Below are 19330 nucleotides of genomic sequence, written 5' to 3' on the forward strand. Positions count from 1 at the left end.
AGAGAGATACCTTGTTATATGTTGGGGTGGGAAATAATAATACTGTTCATTTGTGAATTGTAATAAATTGTAAAAAGGAAATTTAATAAAAATATTGTTAAAAAAATTTAATATTCTTTAAAGTTGGGTCATCAACGTGTTTTTTTTAAACTAATTTTGATATATCAGAGTATCTAGCAGCATGGCAAAAAAGCAAAACTGGCAAAAGTTTAAAATCAACAAACTCTTGAGTAAAAATCTTAAAAGGGAAAATATGAAAAAACAAAAAATACATTCCCACACACATAAAACAGAAAAAAAGTCGGATTGCAGGGTGCTCGCATTTCCAGGGTGAATGACGAATGCCACAGCAAGTGTATTCTCCAGATCTATAAACATTTAATGAGAGATCATTGGATCATCTAAGAGTGCAAGCTCAGCTCTTTGTCCAAGCAATCACTTGACAGTCATGAAAAAAAAAAATCCAGCAGTTTACAACCCTTAACACAAGAGCGCATGTCTTGTTGCTACAGCTCTATTAACTGAGAAGAAATGTGCTCTACTTTCATGTCTGCCTAGGTCAAATCAGTCATTCCAACACTTCAACTGATTTCAATAAATGAAAAAGCTTTTTTCTTGCTTGCTGCATGAAGGGCTCCAGCGCTGGACTGTCATTTTGTTCATTCTGCATAAAAATGTTCCAAGGACAACATTTGGCAAAATGGTTAAAAACAAAATCCTATTATTAAAAAAAAAGATCCATAAACAACACTTCTGTATCTTAGACTGACACCAGGATCACCACGTGCAATTCTGGCATGTGGTAAATCAAGTCAATGCAACATCAACTGCTGTTTACCACCATGGAACTGGACATTCAACAGTTAGCTAGTGAGCTAGCCGCTATCCTGCTACGCTGCAGCAGTTCTGCTTACAAAAGCAGGTGGTAAATAAACAAATATAATGTGGGTGAGAGGAGAATTGATGACATACATCTATACTCAGTGAACTATTAAAAGAAAAATGCTGGACATAATTGCTGAATAACTCACACTGCCAGCTGTGGGTGAGTTACGGGAGGTTATGCCTGGAGAATAGGCAGCTGCTACTGAACCTGCATCAATCTTTATTTACAATAAAAGCAATAAAATCAAATCTCTGTGGTTGTTTACATAAGGTAATTCAGACATCTTACTGGTCAAATATATTTTCCTGAATTAAAGTGAAGAAAAAGAGACAGCTGAAAGTGTTAAGTCAAAATGTTTTATGAAAAAAAGTTAACCAAATTCTGCTCGAGTCTATAACAAAACTGCTGCATAAGAGTTCAAAAGAAAACTGAATGAATGACCCTTCATGCAGCCTGCCCATCCCTTGTCTTTTTTTTTTTTCTACAACCTGCACTCTGTTTCTTCATCGTGGTGTATTTTTGCTCTCAATATACCTTTCCATAAGAAGATTAGAGGTCATCTTAGATCAAACACACACTGCATAATCACAAAAAACTAAATTATTTAACATCAGATCTAACTCTGGCCAACTGAGTGTCATTTCATCTTGCTTTGAAAACAAGAAAGTGCTGTACGCACATTTTCTCTGAGCGGAGAGCTACAATTTTCAATGCAGATGCTAATTGGCATTACTAATTACCCTTTATTCATGCTACCTAATTTGGATTTACCTTTTCACTAATTACCGTAACATCAGGATCCAATTGAATTTACCAGTTTTTAATGAATTAGCACCAAAGAAATATGAAGTGACAGAATATCGGTCTATACTAATTTAGAAAAACCTATCAATCTCTATGTCCCATGCAGTTCTTCTCATGAGCTAACTGATATGTCACTGCTGTCTTCTTGTTTTTCTTGTTTTTAATAAAGCATAGTTATAAGGCGAATTGGTGACAATACTGGATATATGTGAAGTTTTGTTTTTATATGTTTCAAATTGAGTAAACCAAACCATATAGTTTGGTTTATACTAAATAAGATACAATGCAGCCAGTCAGGTGAAATAAAAAAAAATATATAACATATTTCTATAACTATTATCTTTATGTTGTATTATATCAAATAGTCTGAATATATGTGGCTTTTAAAGCAAACAAAATGAGAAGACAGTAATCTGGGTGTGAAATATGGGGCACGAGTTCAACATTTTGTCTGGTTAATATGCAATTTCTGTCGAGTTTCATGTCTTCATGTTGCTCACATGCTAAGTTGAGTATCTTGGGAACCAAACTCTGAGAAAAATAAACCGGCATGTTTGGATTTTTCTTTCTTCTTAACAGCAACCACTGTTTAGTCTCCAAATGTCTTAAAGGATGCACAATTAACCACAAAAAAATAAAAATGAAATAAAAATAAAAACAACTGCAGAATGCTAAAACCAGAAGCAAATTTATTATAAAAATAACTATCATTCTAATTATGATATCTTCCATATCCTAGGAATAGTTATACATTGAGAAAGCTGCCTATAATTCCAAGCAAAAAGCCTGCTTATTATAAAAAATATATGGCTTCCCTCTTTATACAGCCAACCTACATAAAAACACTAGTAGCCATATCCATCCAGGACAGAGCAAATATACAGTCTATTATGAGAGGCTGAAAAAGGAAACATATAGTAGCTCGGAAGTGCTACCATGTGAAAGATCAACACTCAGACCAACTGCCTGTTTTAGGGATTTGAGCTACTTTATAAGTTACTTATACTTTTATGGTCACAAAGACTGAACAGATGTAAGCTTAACTGCACGAACACTGTAAACAGGTAGCTGTAATAAATATAATGGTTAAATAAATGGTAAGCCTACTTTCCACCCTAGGAGAGATGCCCTAATTCCCCATTCTGTTCAGAAAGTCAGACACCCCTCCTGGCAACAATGCATAACATGTGCCTGCATTTGTGTCAGTTTCTGAAAGTAGTTCACCGATGAAACAACTGTACCACAAGCATTTAACTGCTTGTATGTTTGGACTATTTGATAAAATGAAGCTAAAGTAGAAAATTACCCAGTTAAAAAGCTTGCTTGCATTATTTATATGCTAAAAGGAGGGCCAGCGGGTAAAAAGAGCTCAGCTTACCTTTCACCTAAACCACAGGGGACCCTGCATCCAGAAGCCTTTGTTGGAGCAGCTTGTCTCACCTGCAGACATAATCAAGCCAGAATAAGGTTTCACTTTAACTCACACTCTACAGACAAAAACAATCTCAACCTCAGTGTTCCTCCTTCTCATGCTCCTCCTGGTCACACCACCCTGCTAAAGCCCCACCCCATTCAATACAAGGCCTAAGAACTGCTAACATCTTTCAGCTTTTCACCTGCACAAACACTGTTAGTCACAAGTCAACACTACACTCAAATATTTAAGCCCCAACACACAAGAAGGATCATCTAATTAAAAACATTAAATGTTGTTTATTACAACAACAGAGACACAGTTGACAAAACTTTAAACATGCAGTAAATTCATGAATCATTGCTTCTACAACGGTCACACTCTGGTGGAATAGGAACCCTAGCTAGACCAAAAATAGCAGAAAGCTGACACCTTTAAACAGACTTATTTGTAATTTCAATTCAATTTTTGAGCCTCATTCTAAAACGCAGTGCTTGACATGCTTTAAATTGCACTTGTTCTGTGGTTAAAAACGTTTCACCACCACTTCTGATTTAATATTTGCTTTCCATTAAAATGCCTTAAAACCATTCTTGTAAAATGAACAATGATTCTCAAACAGCTGTGATGTGTGATAAGCTGTAATCACTAAATAATGTCAAAACTTTAAAGCAAGTTTGCTAATTCAAATTGTTGCACAATTAACACATACCTCTAGACAATAGGAGTTAAAGACTTTGTCTCCATTGTGCATATGTCTTAAACCCTGGCAAGTGGTGTTTTAATGGTGAGATGGGGGCACAAACGAGCTTAAAAGAAAACTACCAATGAAATGTTCTGAGTTTGTTGGCAAGTTATTAACTGTATGGAACACAAAAAACTGCAAAGCTTAATTTTTTTAGCCAAATCACCTAGCTCTGACAGAATAAAAATAACAACAAAAAATGAAACAACACATCGCTACTTGGCAAACCTTAACACGGATCTCTGCAGACATCCCCTTAGGTAATAATTCACTGGAAAACCAGCAAGCGAAAAATGGGCTGGGGCAGCACCGGCAGAATCTGTGCCTTGCATCTGATTGCTAAGAAAAGGAGGAAGCATTAATACTTAAGCATGTCTAACCTAAATAAGTAGTGAACTGAAAGTGAATCAGAAAGCTGGCTCCATTTGGGGACAAAGACATGCGAGGGAAGGGAGGGCACAAGAGACCGGGCCAAATGCACAGCAAACAAACGTGAACAGAAAGATGTGGAATGTGGTATGAAGATGAGGGAAGGAGTTATAGGAAGTCATTACAAAGGGCAACAGTAATATTAAGACAGTGGGAATAATCTTAATTTCATCCAGCACAAATGATCCAAAAATGGTTAAAAAAAAAAATAAAAATTGTGTTTGTACAGAGTGGAAACTAGAAGTGGGGTAAGACACTGTGCCCCAGAATATGGCAGCTTTGAGGTGGAAGGATACCAGAACAACACCATCACTACACTCTTCTAGCTGTCACACATTCCTGTCACACCAGATGTTTAAGTATCCGTTCTTCGGAGAAGCTCACTTTGGTGTACACAGAAATAATGCTGTGTTTAGGTATTTCTACTTTCTACTCATAACATATTAGAATAACTGGGTCAAAAATAACTCAGCAAGGGAACAGTTAGCCACACCAGCCCTGCAAATTGAATACCATAGTGTTATGGACTGCTAAAACACTGTGCCCCATGCATATTGTATAACCAGCACTCTGCATGCATACAACTAAGTAACATTTGCATAAGAGCACTGTCAGCTTGCCAACTCTCACAGCACAGAGCCAAGACGGACTTATAGGAGGGGGTCCAAGTCACGCCCTGCCCAGTGACTTATATTCAGTTTTCTGGCACAATTAAATGAAATGATTGGAATGGTGTGAAGAACAACTGTAAGCTAGACTGGATGAGAATTAATGGCCACAAACTGAAGCAAAACCACTAAACATTAATGAATATCTGTCATTTCAACAGCAAATTTTATTTATCCGAGTGTCTTACAAACAAAATGAATGTGGTAGTACACCCATGAATATTAACATCTGCAAACTTGCATAGGGTTGTTTTATGTCAATCTTTTTAATCAGTCTTAAGGAGCAACACCATCTGAAACTAATGTATCTCTCATACATACATGTATCTGTGATGGAGCGTTGCAGCATTTCGTTTGGGGAGTTCTTTCTTCTCTAACCATCAAGCGCTATACTGCCTAACATTTTCCAAACTGCACACCAGTTCAGCCACCCCCGTGAATCTTTGTGTCGGTCAGATGCCTCTTCTTGTCTCTTGTCTTGAAAAGCTCAAATTTATCGTCTAGACTGCAGCAGGTGGTGATAGTCCTTCTGCCCTAGAGGAGACCCACTGTGAGCAGCACGAGGAAGCCGACCAAAGTCACCAGCTGCAGTCCAAGATTGCCGATGATAAAATCAACTGCTAGATGAGAAACCCAGTTGGAGAAGCAGCTGAATATTCAGACAATGTTTTAAAGATTCTCTGTTCCAGTATCTGCCATTTCACCCCTTGTTTTTTTTTCCAACCATCTAACAGGAACAGTGGATGACTAGAGATCAAAGGATATTTCTAGTCTTTAATTCCTCCCTTGGAATAATTACTTTATTCAAATGTAGAAATTTTTCTGTAACTGGGGAGTTGGAATAGCTGTAGCAGTCTGTCCACAGGGCTACAAATATGTAAACTTAATATGAGACATTCCTAGTAGGATATACAGCTCAAACCTGAATTACAAGCGACACAATCACTTTTCATGCCCGTATTTAACACAAAGGTTAGTGAATCAGAAAGTAAACCATAGACAGATGCTAGTTATGTTGCTGTAGAAATTACTGGCATGACTGGAAGAGGGTACTAATTAATCCATCTATGAAGCTCAAATGTTGAAGCCAAAAGACAGACCAACTTAGTAGTGCAGCAGAAGACCATCATTTTCTGGCATTAAAGGAATTCTTTGATATTTTATAAAACATATTTTTATTTGCTGCTCTCTCACTAGCATTTTGCCACATCAATATCAATTTCATCTCTGTGCCTTCAGCACACATATCAGACCAAGATGTGTTTATTTAAGCGCCAAAGACTGACACAGTGGGAAATGCAATACGCAAGGAGACACAGTTTGGAAGAAAGAGTGCAAATATGCAAGAAGCAAGTGGTTTAAAGACCATCGATTACATTTTTTATTATCAGTATTATTTCATTTGAATGACAACCACTCAGTTTTTGTTGGAAGTAACTGTAACCCACAAATTTCCTTCTGTCCAGCACTCTAATCTGGTAAAAATCTTTCATAACCACACACACACACGGCAAGACTTAGACAGCCCAAAGATTTTTTATCTTGATTTTGGGCCAGGTGATAATTCCATGTCATGGAAACCAGCCCTCTTTTGAAACCCAAGGTCCTCCTGAAAGGTTACAGCAATGCTTACTTTCTTGGAGCTGCTTAGCTTGGACAGCTAGAGCAGAGAGTCACAAATTTCCATTGAGTGTAAAACCAACTGTATCGTCCCCCCCCCCAGTACTCTATTAGGTAAACACAGAGTCCGTAGTCTCATAAATAAAATCTTGACACAATAAACTTCCTAAAGCACCAAAGATGTAATGAAACATAAAATATAAACTGATTTGCTTGCAGCCTGTGAAATGTCATGACTTGAAAACATCAGCAGCAAGATGCCAAAAACTAGAGCTAATCTGACTCTGCACCGAGCATCATAATGACCCTCCAAAGAGGGCTTTATCAGGCCAGTGACGTAATTAAGCCTCCCGGTAAACACTTCTTTCATAATAAAACACTGTGTAGAAAGTATGTCACAAACCTACAACACCCCAGCTGTAAACTCAACACAGATGCTGAAGCTTATCCCTTAAAACTAGAGATTATCAGCATTTCAACATGAGACGAGCAGAGGGACTGAACAAAATGTCTGTGTCAGTTCTGCCACTTTAAACTTGCTTTAAAACAAATGTGGCTGGTGACACGAATAATTGCTACAGTCTCATGTAGGTGTTGCAGGTAACAAGCAAAACTGGAGTTCCTTTAAATGGGCTCCATCACAAAAAGCAAATAAACATTTTACGAATAATCACAGCGCAGGCATCAACTCTAAAGAATGATTAAAGTGGACTGAAGATTAAGATGTACATGAGGTGGTTATTGTTTTGAGGTTGGATATAGGCTCTAGACACCAGGTAACCAGTTAGCCAGGAACTCTAGTCCAAGTCTAAGGTCAGAAAGAAGGTTAAGTCCCTTCCATCTAGGACTGATCCATCTTTGTTGTGCCTTAGTGTCATATAAAGTACGAAATAACATAGGAGGTTGAGGTTGATCTGACATGGACGTGCCTCTGAGCTAGGAAAGGAAGTAGAAACAGAGGTAAAACAGGCTTTTTTTACTCTACTTGTCATTCTGGTGATTCGGCGTTGGCTTGATGTGTGCAAGCACACTGCGACATGGGGGGTGAGACCTTCCATTTAGCTAGTTTAAATTATTAAATTGGAAGAGGAACAAGTTAATAAGATATATTTTTTGCACCAGAAAGATGTAGCTAATATGTAAAAAGGCTTAAAAGAAGCCCATTGTTGTGCCATTTTGTTTTCGGTCATACTCATCATAGTGTTGTTCCAGCGTGTCTTTCAAGCAGTATGCTGACACACATCATCACGTCTCTGGTTCTGCAGTAACACTAAACTTTCCATCTATCGGACAGTCATGATTATAGGCACATTCACGCCATGATACTCCTTAGAACTTGGTTCGATTAGGTGGGGAATTCCGAAACATTTTGCATCTTTCTTTGGTTTGCTTTCACGCCCTTTTACACAAGTGGGCCAAACTGCCTGGACAACGCCGATATTTCCCAAAATGACCAATGAACGAGAAGGAAAAACAAGAACAAAATCCAGCTGATCAACTGGCCAGGACAGAAAACAAAGATCTGCCCTTCAACTGGCTCATTCACTACAAATAAACAATAGAACATCAAATTTATGCAGTCTCTGGGATTTTGTGTTTACTTAGGTTTTCAAACCCAACCTGCTTGCTCTACACTACACCACAAATGCTCTCCTTTGGCTTCCATCGTTACCAGCGGACTCAGGCCTCCTTCCGCATCAGAACAGTGTCTGAAAGCACTAACAGATATACGGTGAAGTGAGCCTTCACTCACGCCTGGAATTTAGCTGTTGCAGTGGGAACTGCTGCTTTGCTTTAAGAAGCAGAGGACAACTTTAGCCAACAAACTCTCGTTAATAGAAAAACCAACATCAGTGGAATTATTGCCACAGTGGATCCTGTATGATAAGGATCCACATGGAAAGAGATCACGGATGCAGTTGTGTTGCATATCTCTATGCAAGATATGAAGCCATTTATACGCTGGAAAAGTTATGAAGTTCTTTTAATTTTTTTGCTGTCATTCATTCATATAGGTAAATTAAACATAAGCATATTTTGCATGCAAAAGCTTTAAGTTTATTATTGGTTTTATGTTTTAAGAAAGAAAGGGAAAAAGAAAATAATTAAATTAGGAAAACCGGATTTAGTTTGAAAAAAGAAAAACCAGAGATTTTATTTTTAGGCCGTATCACCCAGCCCCACCCTGTTATCAAGCGGACCACAGTTTGGTCCACACAAGAGTTTGAATGAGCCTTCACATTACTTCAAACAGATGGCACTATTGTTGGAAGCATATCAGGTTTGTTTAAGTTGCGCCCTAATTTTAGTTGAAGATTTGTTTTTGCACAAATAAGTCTTATTAACAGTTGAGCAACAAAGAGGTGAATCAATAGAAAACAACCACACAAAAAAAAAAAAAAAAAAAAACACGGAGTCATCAAGCCTACACTATGCTGTTAAAGAAAAGAAAATCTCAGACAGGTGCTTTAAAATTCCCAATGTTTTAAATTAGGCTTTCCCAGAATAGCATTTACAAAAACAATGTGTGCATTTGGCTAAAAGCTTTAGCATTTTGCAACATACGTATAAACTAATGTTATAAATATAATCTACAGTTGTTCGTAAATTACAATAGACTTTATTTAAAAAAAGGAAGATACCTCAGCAACAAAAGGACCTCATTTTATTCATACAGCTCACTTCACTGCTGTAAAGTGACTGAACAAAAATCTGCAGGAGACAGGAATCTTGGCACAGTAGAGGCTGCTAAAAGGGCTTTTGCTCTCTGGGGGCAGAGACATGGATTCAGAATGGAGCAGTATTAGCCTAGATTCCCCCACTAGATGCTGGGGAAAGCATTTATATGTCAGGGGAACTGGAAAGGTGCTGAGCCACTTCTAAACTCAGGAGCGGGACACTTCCATTGTACCGAGTAGAAAGAAAGAAAGCAAGAAAAGAAAGAAAAGCAAGAAAGAAAGAAAGAAAGAAAGAAAACTACTGTGTATTTAAGTGTTTTTGTAAAAAAAAAAAAAAAGATTAACAAAAATAAAGAGTCTTTGACATTTTACCTGCATTTCCTTTGTGTTAATAAACAGACTGGAAATTAGTTGAGAGAAATCAGGGATGACCTGCAAAAACTGTCTACAGCATCACAAATAATGACTAAAACGCTTCTATGACCTGTACTGCCTTAAATGCCCTTTTCAGTAAAATGAAGTCAGTCTGTGGTTGAATGTTATTTTCTGAGTATCCCTCAGGACTCAATGTGGAAGTTGGGACATCTGTTGCTCTGTCTCCCTGCTAGAAAACAAGTAAAAACAAAGCAGAACTAACCACCACCCCCAGAAAGTGACTCAAACAGCTCTTCATATTCTTGCCATGCCTTTGTCTTTGCTTCATTTACTCTTGCTCTTTCCCTGTTTGTCATTCACAGCAAAGCAAAGCCACAGTTCTACTTGATAGGCTTAGGGCCCAACACCATTATATATCCCCACCTGATTAGGGCAAGGCAGACTGTCACATGGCGTGACCAGACTTTAGGTATTTGCAGATCAGTACAGAAACCCTCCCATCATTATTTTGACATTACAAAATGTAATTAATGTTTATTGGCTTTGATATAAAGCATTAAGATGATGAAAGAAACAGCATTGACACTATTTGAGGCAGAACATACTTGTGAAAAATTGTATTTGCAAATAGGAGTACTGTCTGTTTTTAACGACTTAATGACCCAGTTTCAATGGTCATGCAATACTCACGACCTTCAAACACTTTCTCTGTTACCATTTCTGTTATTGACGCCTTGTGCAGACTGACCTTTTACAGTTAATCAATACTGACTGAATTTTTGTCCAACACAAGTCTGACAGCGAATTACAACACAATGTTAAAGACGGATTCAAGTAAAAGTTCACAAAGACGACAGAGCATGGAAAGCAGCACTGCAAGCAGAGAATGTTTAGAAAGCACAGAACAAAAGCATGAGTAAACATTTTTTCTCACTCTGCTGCAATTTCCCAGGTATCACCTGACATCCCACTTCTCACACTCTGGTATTCACTTACTCCTGTGCCACATGTTCTTCTTGAGAAGTTTCAGTAAAGCTTGCAGCTCTTAACCAAACTGTGCTTTAATGATATTCTCAATTAAAGTCCAACTCTACATAATTCTAGACTAAATGACCACCACTCAGCTTTTGAAGCAGACAAGGACTGTCATGACAACATTACTAACTAATAGTAAAACACATACATGATCCCAGTCATACTTTATTTGTTTAAACAGTAAAAATGTCTCGTTACAAAACAAGATGCTGTGTATGTTTATGAGGCGCAGGATACTCATGCACACTAAAGTGAGGTGAGCATAACATGTTAATGTCAAAGGAAGTTTCGATTGTATGTAAACATGTACACAATCAAAATGCAATGTCTCATTATCTAGAAATAAAAATGCATTTCTATGGAAGCAATTGCTTTCCAATGCTATTACATAATTATTTAACTGGCATAAAAAGGTCCGAAAACTACTGATATTGTTTATCACAGCTGCATATGGGACCATTCATCAAGTGTGCATGTTGTAAAATCCTTATTACTGAAACTGTAAGTTGGCACCACTGATGCAGTAAGGTCATTCTTATCTAGTCACTCACTCCACGTTCAATTTCTAACCGAAACTTTTGATTATATAAAAGAGTAGTAATCGCAAATATATGATATTTTAATGTCTACCAACCACGTTGCAGTTACCTGCATTTCCTCTGCATGTAAACGCAACACGTCGCAAAGGATACGACATCGACATCGTACACATGCAGAGATCATGGTGATTCCTCGGATTAATGGAGGTTGTTTGGAAGTAAAAACTGTGGTTATTTTCCCAATAACCACTGTTATCGCGCGTAACGTTATCTCGTTTAGCTTGCCTCTGTTTGCCACCGCACATGATAGCAGTAAAGTCAACCGTGTACATATATATGGGGAAAACAGCGGTACTTGTCCTTGTTTATCACAGCCACCGTGGGAATCGGCTAGGCTCATGGTTGCTATGCAAACGGGTGACAGCCAAACTGCAGCCGCATGGGGCATGGTCTTCCCCGCTAACGTGGAGATGAGGGTTTAATTGGGGTAGCGAGCTAGTAACGATAGCCACTACCCAATTACACGGCAAACCAAACACAGAGATGACGTTACTACCACCACAGACCAAATTCATCCAAATATAGGGTCCAGCATGCCTAAATCTACCGTCCAACCCCCATTCCCTGTGACGGCGATGGGAGCTCCGCTAGCTAGCAAAAGTTAGCATTTAAAAACATACGTTTGTTGAATAAAATAGAAGTAACTAAAAATAGCAAGTTAACCTGCTCGTTGTGTTGTAGTAAGTCTGCAGAATACGAAAACTTACTCTTTGTCGATCAGGACAGCGCCCGTTTAATCTCACAGCTTCCTTCCCAGTCCAGTGTCATACCAGGGCGCTGGGGGAGACAGCTGGGTACTGGGGGACGGTTGGAGCCTACCGAAGGAGAAGTTGCTCCCTTTCAACATGGAGAGTGCAGCGTGGACTGAGCCTCCTGCTGCGGTTCATATGGCTGCTGTCGTGCAGGGAGCTCTGGCGACACCTGTGGCTACCGTGGGGTACTACACCTGCTGCATGCTGCTGTACTGTATACTCTAGTCAAATATTTTATTTTAGTTTAGTTTATATAAAAATAGATTTAATTTTATTTAACTATATTTAACATTTCTAATGTATTATTTAACGATATCCTCCATTTGAAACATGAATCACTAAAACTGGAGAAAGAAGAAAAAAGTATTTGGAATCTCCCAGTAGCACAAAAACAATGTGCAATGGACTAAATGTAAACATAAAAACCACAAATGCTGACATGTTATGAGCAAGTAGAAGCATATTTTATTGTATTTCTATGAAAAATTGATTATCATCTGATAGCAATTATATTGTGGTATCTTGGTGAGGTACACACACATCCCAGTATTTCATTATCCATTTCTTGAGGATATCAGGTTGGATAGGAATCATCATTCCTCTAACGCTTGGTTTACTTTTTATTGAACCTCACAGGAGACAAAACAAGAAAGACACGTTCAAATGCCAAATCTATTTTTGAATCCAAATTTGTGGCTGTGAGAGACATGAAACAAGGATGACACACAGGAGTGGAGGAATGGAGAAATAGTGGCGAGGGCTCACAGAAGCTGACTCTCTGGCACAGCCTTATATAAACCACAACCACCATATTGCAAACAGGTCCGGTGTAGGCCTGTTGCCAACTGTAAAATATCTGAAGACTGTATAAAGCTTTTCCCCCATAACGAAATAATGAGAAGTTGCATTATTTATCATTTGTTGAGAGTGTCCTTTGCTACCTGCAACCTCATAGCTGAATAAGGTTTGTAAACTCATTCATCTCTGCAGCATTCAGCTTTGTACTGTTTCATGTAAATACTTCTTAAACTGTTTACATAATGACTGTACAGTGGCTGTCACATTACCTTTTAAGTATTAGCTTGTAAAAAAATTAAAATACATGTACAAAAAATATTAATATTCTAAGTGATATCAGTAAATTTGAAACAGCTTAATATTGTGAGAATAAAGCTTTAATCATGAAATTGAGGCCACAATGCATTAACATCTTTAATCCTATTTCATATGACAAACTGAAAGATATACACATTTTAAATCCTAACTCTTTTAGCATAATTGCTTTGAACCAGCAAGCACTTAAAAAGCATTTTAAAAATGCCCTAAAACTTTGTTTTCTAGTCTTACTTGTATTTTATTTAAAAGTGCGTCCAACCATTGTAAGTACACTATAGCAAAAATAGAACACAAGTTTAGAAAAATCTACAAAAACGTACCTGCCTCATGGAAAATTCTACTCTTTAGAAGGTAAAAATAACGCTTGAGTTTCTCTGGCGATTTTTAACATCACAGGAAATGACCATAGATGGATCAGATATATAGCAGGAAGCCACACAGCATTACAGTTTCTGAGAGGAATGTACAGTGCAGACGAGACGGACATCAGTAAAACAGAACAATGGAAGTGGCTTCCAAGTTTTTGACAGTATGTTTCTTTTTTCCTTCTTTTTTTAACACAATGACGGCCAGTAAATCTTAAACTTGCATAAGTTCCTGAGCTGCAACAATCAAATGACCGGTAGTGAGGAAAATTTTCCATTCCATAAGGCACTGGCCAAAATGCAACAAATACCACTGATAAAAACATCTCTTTTGTTTAAAGTGGACAGTGTAGAAGACAAATGCATCCAGTGCATTATTCACATTGCAGTGCACTTAAATAAAAATGAATAAAAAAACATTGCACAATTCATTTTGACTTATTGTTTGTAAAGCAAAAATAAAGTCTATAATTAAAAGGTTCCTGTAATAATAATATCATATAGGCCCTATTTATCTTTAAGGAAAAAAAAAGAAAGAGTGCCCCCTATTGGTGTTAAAGCATACAAACCGTTTAAAGGCACAGTATTTACACCAGCATTTGTTTTGTACAAGTCAATTCCAATTTTTTTAATCAAAAATGTAAAAATATATCTATACAGCATCTAAAAAACTACCTGAGCAAAACATTTACTCTTCACTAAGTCACATACAGTAGGAAGCAATCAGAAGTTTTAAAACTATTGTGCATTTGTAAAACAAGGCAGAAGTAAATATTATCCATGTTTTTGGTCAATAAGTTGGTCATCAAATGCATCTTCACACAGCGCCCTTCATTATCAAATATTCAACTTTTTTTAAACAAATAAATACAATAAAACAGAGTTTAAATCCTGAATGTTGGTAGATTTTCACTAAAAGTGTGACTCATAAAAAAATAAAACAGAACTGTTAAAATTATTCCCTTTACACAAATCTGCACAGTTTCTGGCTTAAGTTAGAAACCTGAAGGAAGATTTGAAAAACTATGTAATTTAATATCTTTGTTTGGGAAAACCTTTTTTCGGTTCTATATTCTCGTAAATTGAGAGTGCAGCTGCGTTTTGGTAGATTAGATCCACGTTGGTCCCAGTCCTCGACCGGATGACATCCAAGGCACACTGGTTTAAGAACACATACTGGTCCTGCAGATGTGGCAAACACAAAAGATCATCAAGATCATTGCAAACAATGTGGAAAAAACACACACAGGTTGTGATTGTTTGCTACCTCTGTCTGCACCATGAGCGGTCGGTGCATTCGCAGGTCGTAAACAATGCCAAACACATCCACAATATTTTCCCTTTCGATCTGGAAGATCAGCCGGTCGATGGCGATGAAGGTGCCTGTTCGGCCCACACCAGCACTGAGCGAAAGCAGCAATAACGAGACAAGGAGAAGAGACAGAGTGAAGACCAGTGTTCTTCTGTCATTTCCAAAACAATCATGTATAACTAAATGTGAAAAATTTGTTTATTTTGTTTGTGTGTTTCGTCTGACCTGCAGTGGACCACAGTAGGTGAGTGTTTGGAGTACTGGTTCATGTGTTCTCTGACCAGATGCCTGAAGCTGATGAGGAGCTCCGTGGTTTCTGGAACCCCGTGATCTGGCCAGGCTGTGAAATGGAAGTGACGAACTAAACGGACCTCTGCTGTTTTCACCTGGAGGACAAGCAACAAAACATTTGGGAATATCTGTATGAGAACTGCAGGCAGGATGGTTTGCAGTTGGAAATGGAGCTCAGAGCTTTTTGCAATAGTAATTAATGTGTTTCAAGGATTTATGCTTGAATGAAAAGTGGTTTTAACTCTAATATATAATCATATACAGCAGATCCAGGGAGGATCACTCAGACCAACTTTTGTGGCTCTGTGTGGTTTACAGTGATCGATACATCTTTGCTTCCATGCTTGCAAAATACTCCCACAGCTTACTTTTTTCATCTTATCACTGTCTGTGGTTTTTTGCACCACTTACTTCTCAAATACGCTTTCAAGTTTGAAATGAGCATTGGAGAGGATGGGTAAACAGATGATCACATGACTCTCTTTCACGGTAAGAATCACGTGTATGTGGTTGCCTGGATACGAAAAACATGCTTAAACTAAACCCTGAAAGCCCAACTCAAGACTCTGCATCATGTCTTCAATCTCATGTGGAGAGATGTTTTATGTTTACAAGATAAGCTGCTTATTTGTGAATGAAGTAAAATGCTGAGACTGGGGTTGATAAACCTACCTACGTTACCACGTTGGAACTATTGTTTTTAGGCTGAGAAATGCAGCCTTATCTATCTTAGTGAACTGTGTCCTTCTAACATAGTTTGATTATGTCTTGTACTGATATTCTCTGCAGCCACTGCAGGATTAACTCACCTGTAAAAAGACAGACCAAATTACATATATAAGCCTTATTTATTTGCTAAGTAAGAATGATAACAATAGGCAAGCAAACTTTGGCAGTCTTGGCATAGTCCAATATTTAACGTAAAACAAATTTTAAAAGAAGCTTCCATCATGTCCATCACTTCCAACTTGTCCAAGGACAAGTTAGTCAAAGACTAACAGTAGGTAGGGAAAACTACAGGGCTAAACACTGCAGGGAGAATCAGTAACTGTCGAATGATTGGTGAAGTAGGAGTGAGGTGGATGTTGCAAGATAAGAGAAGTATGGATACTGGAGACCTCAAATGGAAAATATCAAGGAAAGAAAATCAAAAAGAACCAAAGACTGAAGTCAATAACTTTTATTATCTGTTTTTTCCTCCACCACACACTTTGATACTTACATTTTTTATGCTAAAGTCCCTGATGGTCCAGTCATCAAGTGGTATTTCAGAAGTTGTTGTCACAGTAATATTGTCAAAGTGCTTGGTGCCACGACCCCAGTACTGCTCACATTTAACCTGAAAAACATAAAGATGACGATTCAGCTGTAAGAGGCTGGAACTATTAAAGACGTAGCAATGATCTTTATTTAAACTGTAGTTAGACACACTGGGATCTGTTTCCATTTGTTGACATGTGATGTGAGGTTGCTACTCACTCGTCCTTGTTCATTACAGCGAGTCAGCATGACCAGAGTCTGCGCATTCTTCTCCCAGATCATCCTCCAGAACTCGTTGACTGTTGTGGGCAAAGGACCCTGAGCTGCAATAAACTCCTTCCTGGAGAGGTAACCCTGCCCGACAGAATCAGTCCAACCACAGAAAACATTCAAACAGAGCTACTCACATGTGGGTGAAGGTGACATGGGTAACATGCAATGCCCTTAGAGTTGCCACAATACACCAATATAGAAGATTAGCATGATAATTAAATAATTAAATATTAATATTGTACAAAAAATACACCTATGATAATATTTTCTTGTGTGTTCTCAGCCAAAAATGAATATAAATCTTAATATAATGGAAAAAAATGTTTTTGTACAGTAGGCAAATTTACAAAATCACAATGCATTTTGAATATATAATTCTATTGAATTCATTTTATATTTATATCGTAATTATATGTATGTTGAGCACTGAAGCCAATAATAGTATTTATATAAAAAATAATTATGTTTAAAAATAAATATTTTTGTGGCATTGTTTATTATTTAATTATTTATGTCCTAGGATAGAAGGTGTGAGACAAATGATATAATCTGACTTTATTCAAAAAGTAAAAATATAACAAAATTAGTGTTGGTGCCAATTTTGAAACTTTAATAATCCCATTTAAAAAAAAGCCATTTTGCAATTATGGGATGGAAAATTATTCACTTTTTGTGTTTTTTTCTATCAATCTGAAACCAAGTTTTATCCCAGAAACAGGCATTTAAGGGGTTGAATGAAAAACAAAACAAAACAAAACAAAAAAACAATAAAAACATGAATATTTGATATCATATGTTGAGCACTGAAGCCAATGATAGCATCTATACATGTTTTAAATATATTAAAATATATAATATTTTTGGGGAATTATTTATTATTGTATTTTTATGTGTTGGGGTAAAAGGTGTGACACAAATTCTAGGGATGTAGGAGCATTAAAGCTCCATAGGTTGAAATAATCTATTACCAAAATTAAAAAAAAATGTAGTGAAAATCAGAAATCAGTGCACCATGATATATCATGTTGTCCAGTAAGAAGTTTACTGAATTGAAGCAATGACTGAGGCAGACAGCAGCGTTAATGAGAGTCAGTACGCACCGGCATGTAGTTAGCATTGATGTAGTCGTCATGTGGATTTCCATGGACAATAGAAAGTTTCACCCTTGATGAATCGTCTAGAAGGTGAACAAGAGTGTAAATAAGGGCATGGAGTTTGGTAATACTATAAATTAACCTACACGTTTAAATGTTGAAAGATGGTAGCCCTGGTTTAATGCTGGGAATGGATGACAGGTAATGGTTAATGTCTGAAGGATGAGGAGCGTTAGCGCTGAAAGCAGCAGAAGTGGATATTTGTTAATTTTGTTATTGAATTTCCCTTTGGGATTAATAAAGTATTTTTCATTCATTCATTCATTAAGTGACTTACAAGGAAGCACGTTGTTGTAGCGGTTTTTAGGCTTGTTCTCCAAAGACAGAGCATGAATTTTTGCCTGAGCAGTACCAACAATCTTCATGTCCTTTAAAAGAAAAGAAAAATAGTGGTTTAAAGATGATAAACTAAAAGCAGCAATAATATATATATTTTTAATTTATACTAACTCTAATGTCTCTAATGATTCTACTGTCACCTTCAAATTAACTGCAAATCTACAAACATTTTTTCATGTATGGTTATCCTCTCTCAGGACTTTACAAATTTGATAAAACTTTTGGGTCAAATATATTGCAGAAATACAAAGAATTTTCAGATGTTTCAGGTATTATGGCACCATTTTATTTGTTATTGCCGAAATTATATAGGTATAATGACTGTGAGAATGAACGCTTTCTTTATATATAAATAATTGCTGTACATTATGACATGGATTTATAAATATGAAGTTAATGTTTCACCTCAAATTCCTCTGCAAAGCCACAGTTGGAGTCTGCTTTCTGCTTCTTGTAGTAAGCCTCATAGTCCTCCACCCTCACAGCCGCACTTCTGCTCAAACGGACAACCATGTTTGGAGAGAAATGATGAGTTTTCATCACAAATAATCTACTAATATTTGTAGATTTAAAGGATTAATACTTACACTTTAGCTCTAGAAAAATAATGAAGAAAAAGTAACAATTACTTTAACATTTGCCACCAATTAAATTCATATATGCAAGAAATATAATGTGGTAAAAATGCACAACTTGCCTCACGGAATGAATCTGGATGTCGGATGCCTCTTTTTTGGATACTCTGCAGTACACCATCAGTTTAGAGCTGGTACCTATTAATGCTATTTTAATTGTCTTTATTTTTTATCAGTAAAGACTATAACAAACCTTTTCCAGTAGATGATGAAGCCCATAAGGATAATGAAGAAAACTCCAAAAACTCCCAGTGTTACTCCAATAACAATTGCAATGGTATCTAAAATGTTTACACAGATTATGAAAGTATTATAGAATATGGTCATTATTTCACAGGTTATGTAAATAAGCATGTTCACAAAATCCCATTTTGGCTCAGCTAAAATGGTACCTATAGTTTTGTCAAGTTGTAAAGCTTCAGAGAACGGTGTTATGGAGTACAATGACCGGTTGCTGTTCACAGTTCCCTGATCTGTGGCCGAACTTTCCAGATAGGTGAACATCACAACTGCATATCTGCCGGATGAAACACACCACCTAGCTTTAGAGATCTCTAATCATTTTTATAAACCAAACTTT

At 37.1% G+C, this 19330-nt stretch overlaps 2 protein-coding genes across 13 annotated transcripts in view; both read right to left on the reverse strand.

Annotated features, from left to right (window-relative positions):
* osbpl5 (oxysterol binding protein-like 5) overlaps positions 1–12122 on the reverse strand; it is a 45230-nt gene extending 33108 nt beyond the window's left edge. The window contains exons 1-2 of one of the 3 annotated variants that reach the window (XM_041996874.1): positions 11961–12122; positions 3069–3130 (exon numbers count right to left, since the gene is read on the reverse strand). The gene's annotated coding sequence lies outside the window, so the exon portion shown is untranslated. Of the gene's footprint in view, positions 1–3068; positions 3131–11288; positions 11308–11960 lie in introns of those variants that run through there. The other 2 variants (XM_041996875.1, XM_041996876.1) reach the window with 2 other exon arrangements.
* Positions 12123–13164: 1042 nt separating this feature from the next.
* LOC121647225 (receptor-type tyrosine-protein phosphatase eta) overlaps positions 13165–19330 on the reverse strand; it is a 50971-nt gene continuing 44805 nt past the window's right edge. For 9 of the 10 annotated variants that reach the window (XM_041996480.1, XM_041996472.1, XM_041996475.1 and 6 more), the window contains 12 exons: positions 19143–19267; positions 18944–19031; positions 18813–18857; positions 18703–18711; positions 18521–18608; positions 18054–18144; positions 17723–17799; positions 16569–16703; positions 16312–16428; positions 15024–15184; positions 14754–14889; positions 13165–14668 (listed from right to left, as the gene is read on the reverse strand). In XM_041996480.1, the coding sequence (XP_041852414.1) occupies positions 14519–14668; positions 14754–14889; positions 15024–15184; positions 16312–16428; positions 16569–16703; positions 17723–17799; positions 18054–18144; positions 18521–18608; positions 18703–18711; positions 18813–18857; positions 18944–19031; positions 19143–19267 (1222 nt within the window). In that variant the 3' untranslated portion in view covers positions 13165–14518. The other variant, XM_041996478.1, reaches the window with a different exon arrangement.

This window comes from Melanotaenia boesemani, chromosome 10 (genome assembly GCF_017639745.1).
Source record: "Melanotaenia boesemani isolate fMelBoe1 chromosome 10, fMelBoe1.pri, whole genome shotgun sequence".
Lineage (NCBI taxonomy): Eukaryota > Metazoa > Chordata > Actinopteri > Atheriniformes > Melanotaeniidae > Melanotaenia > Melanotaenia boesemani.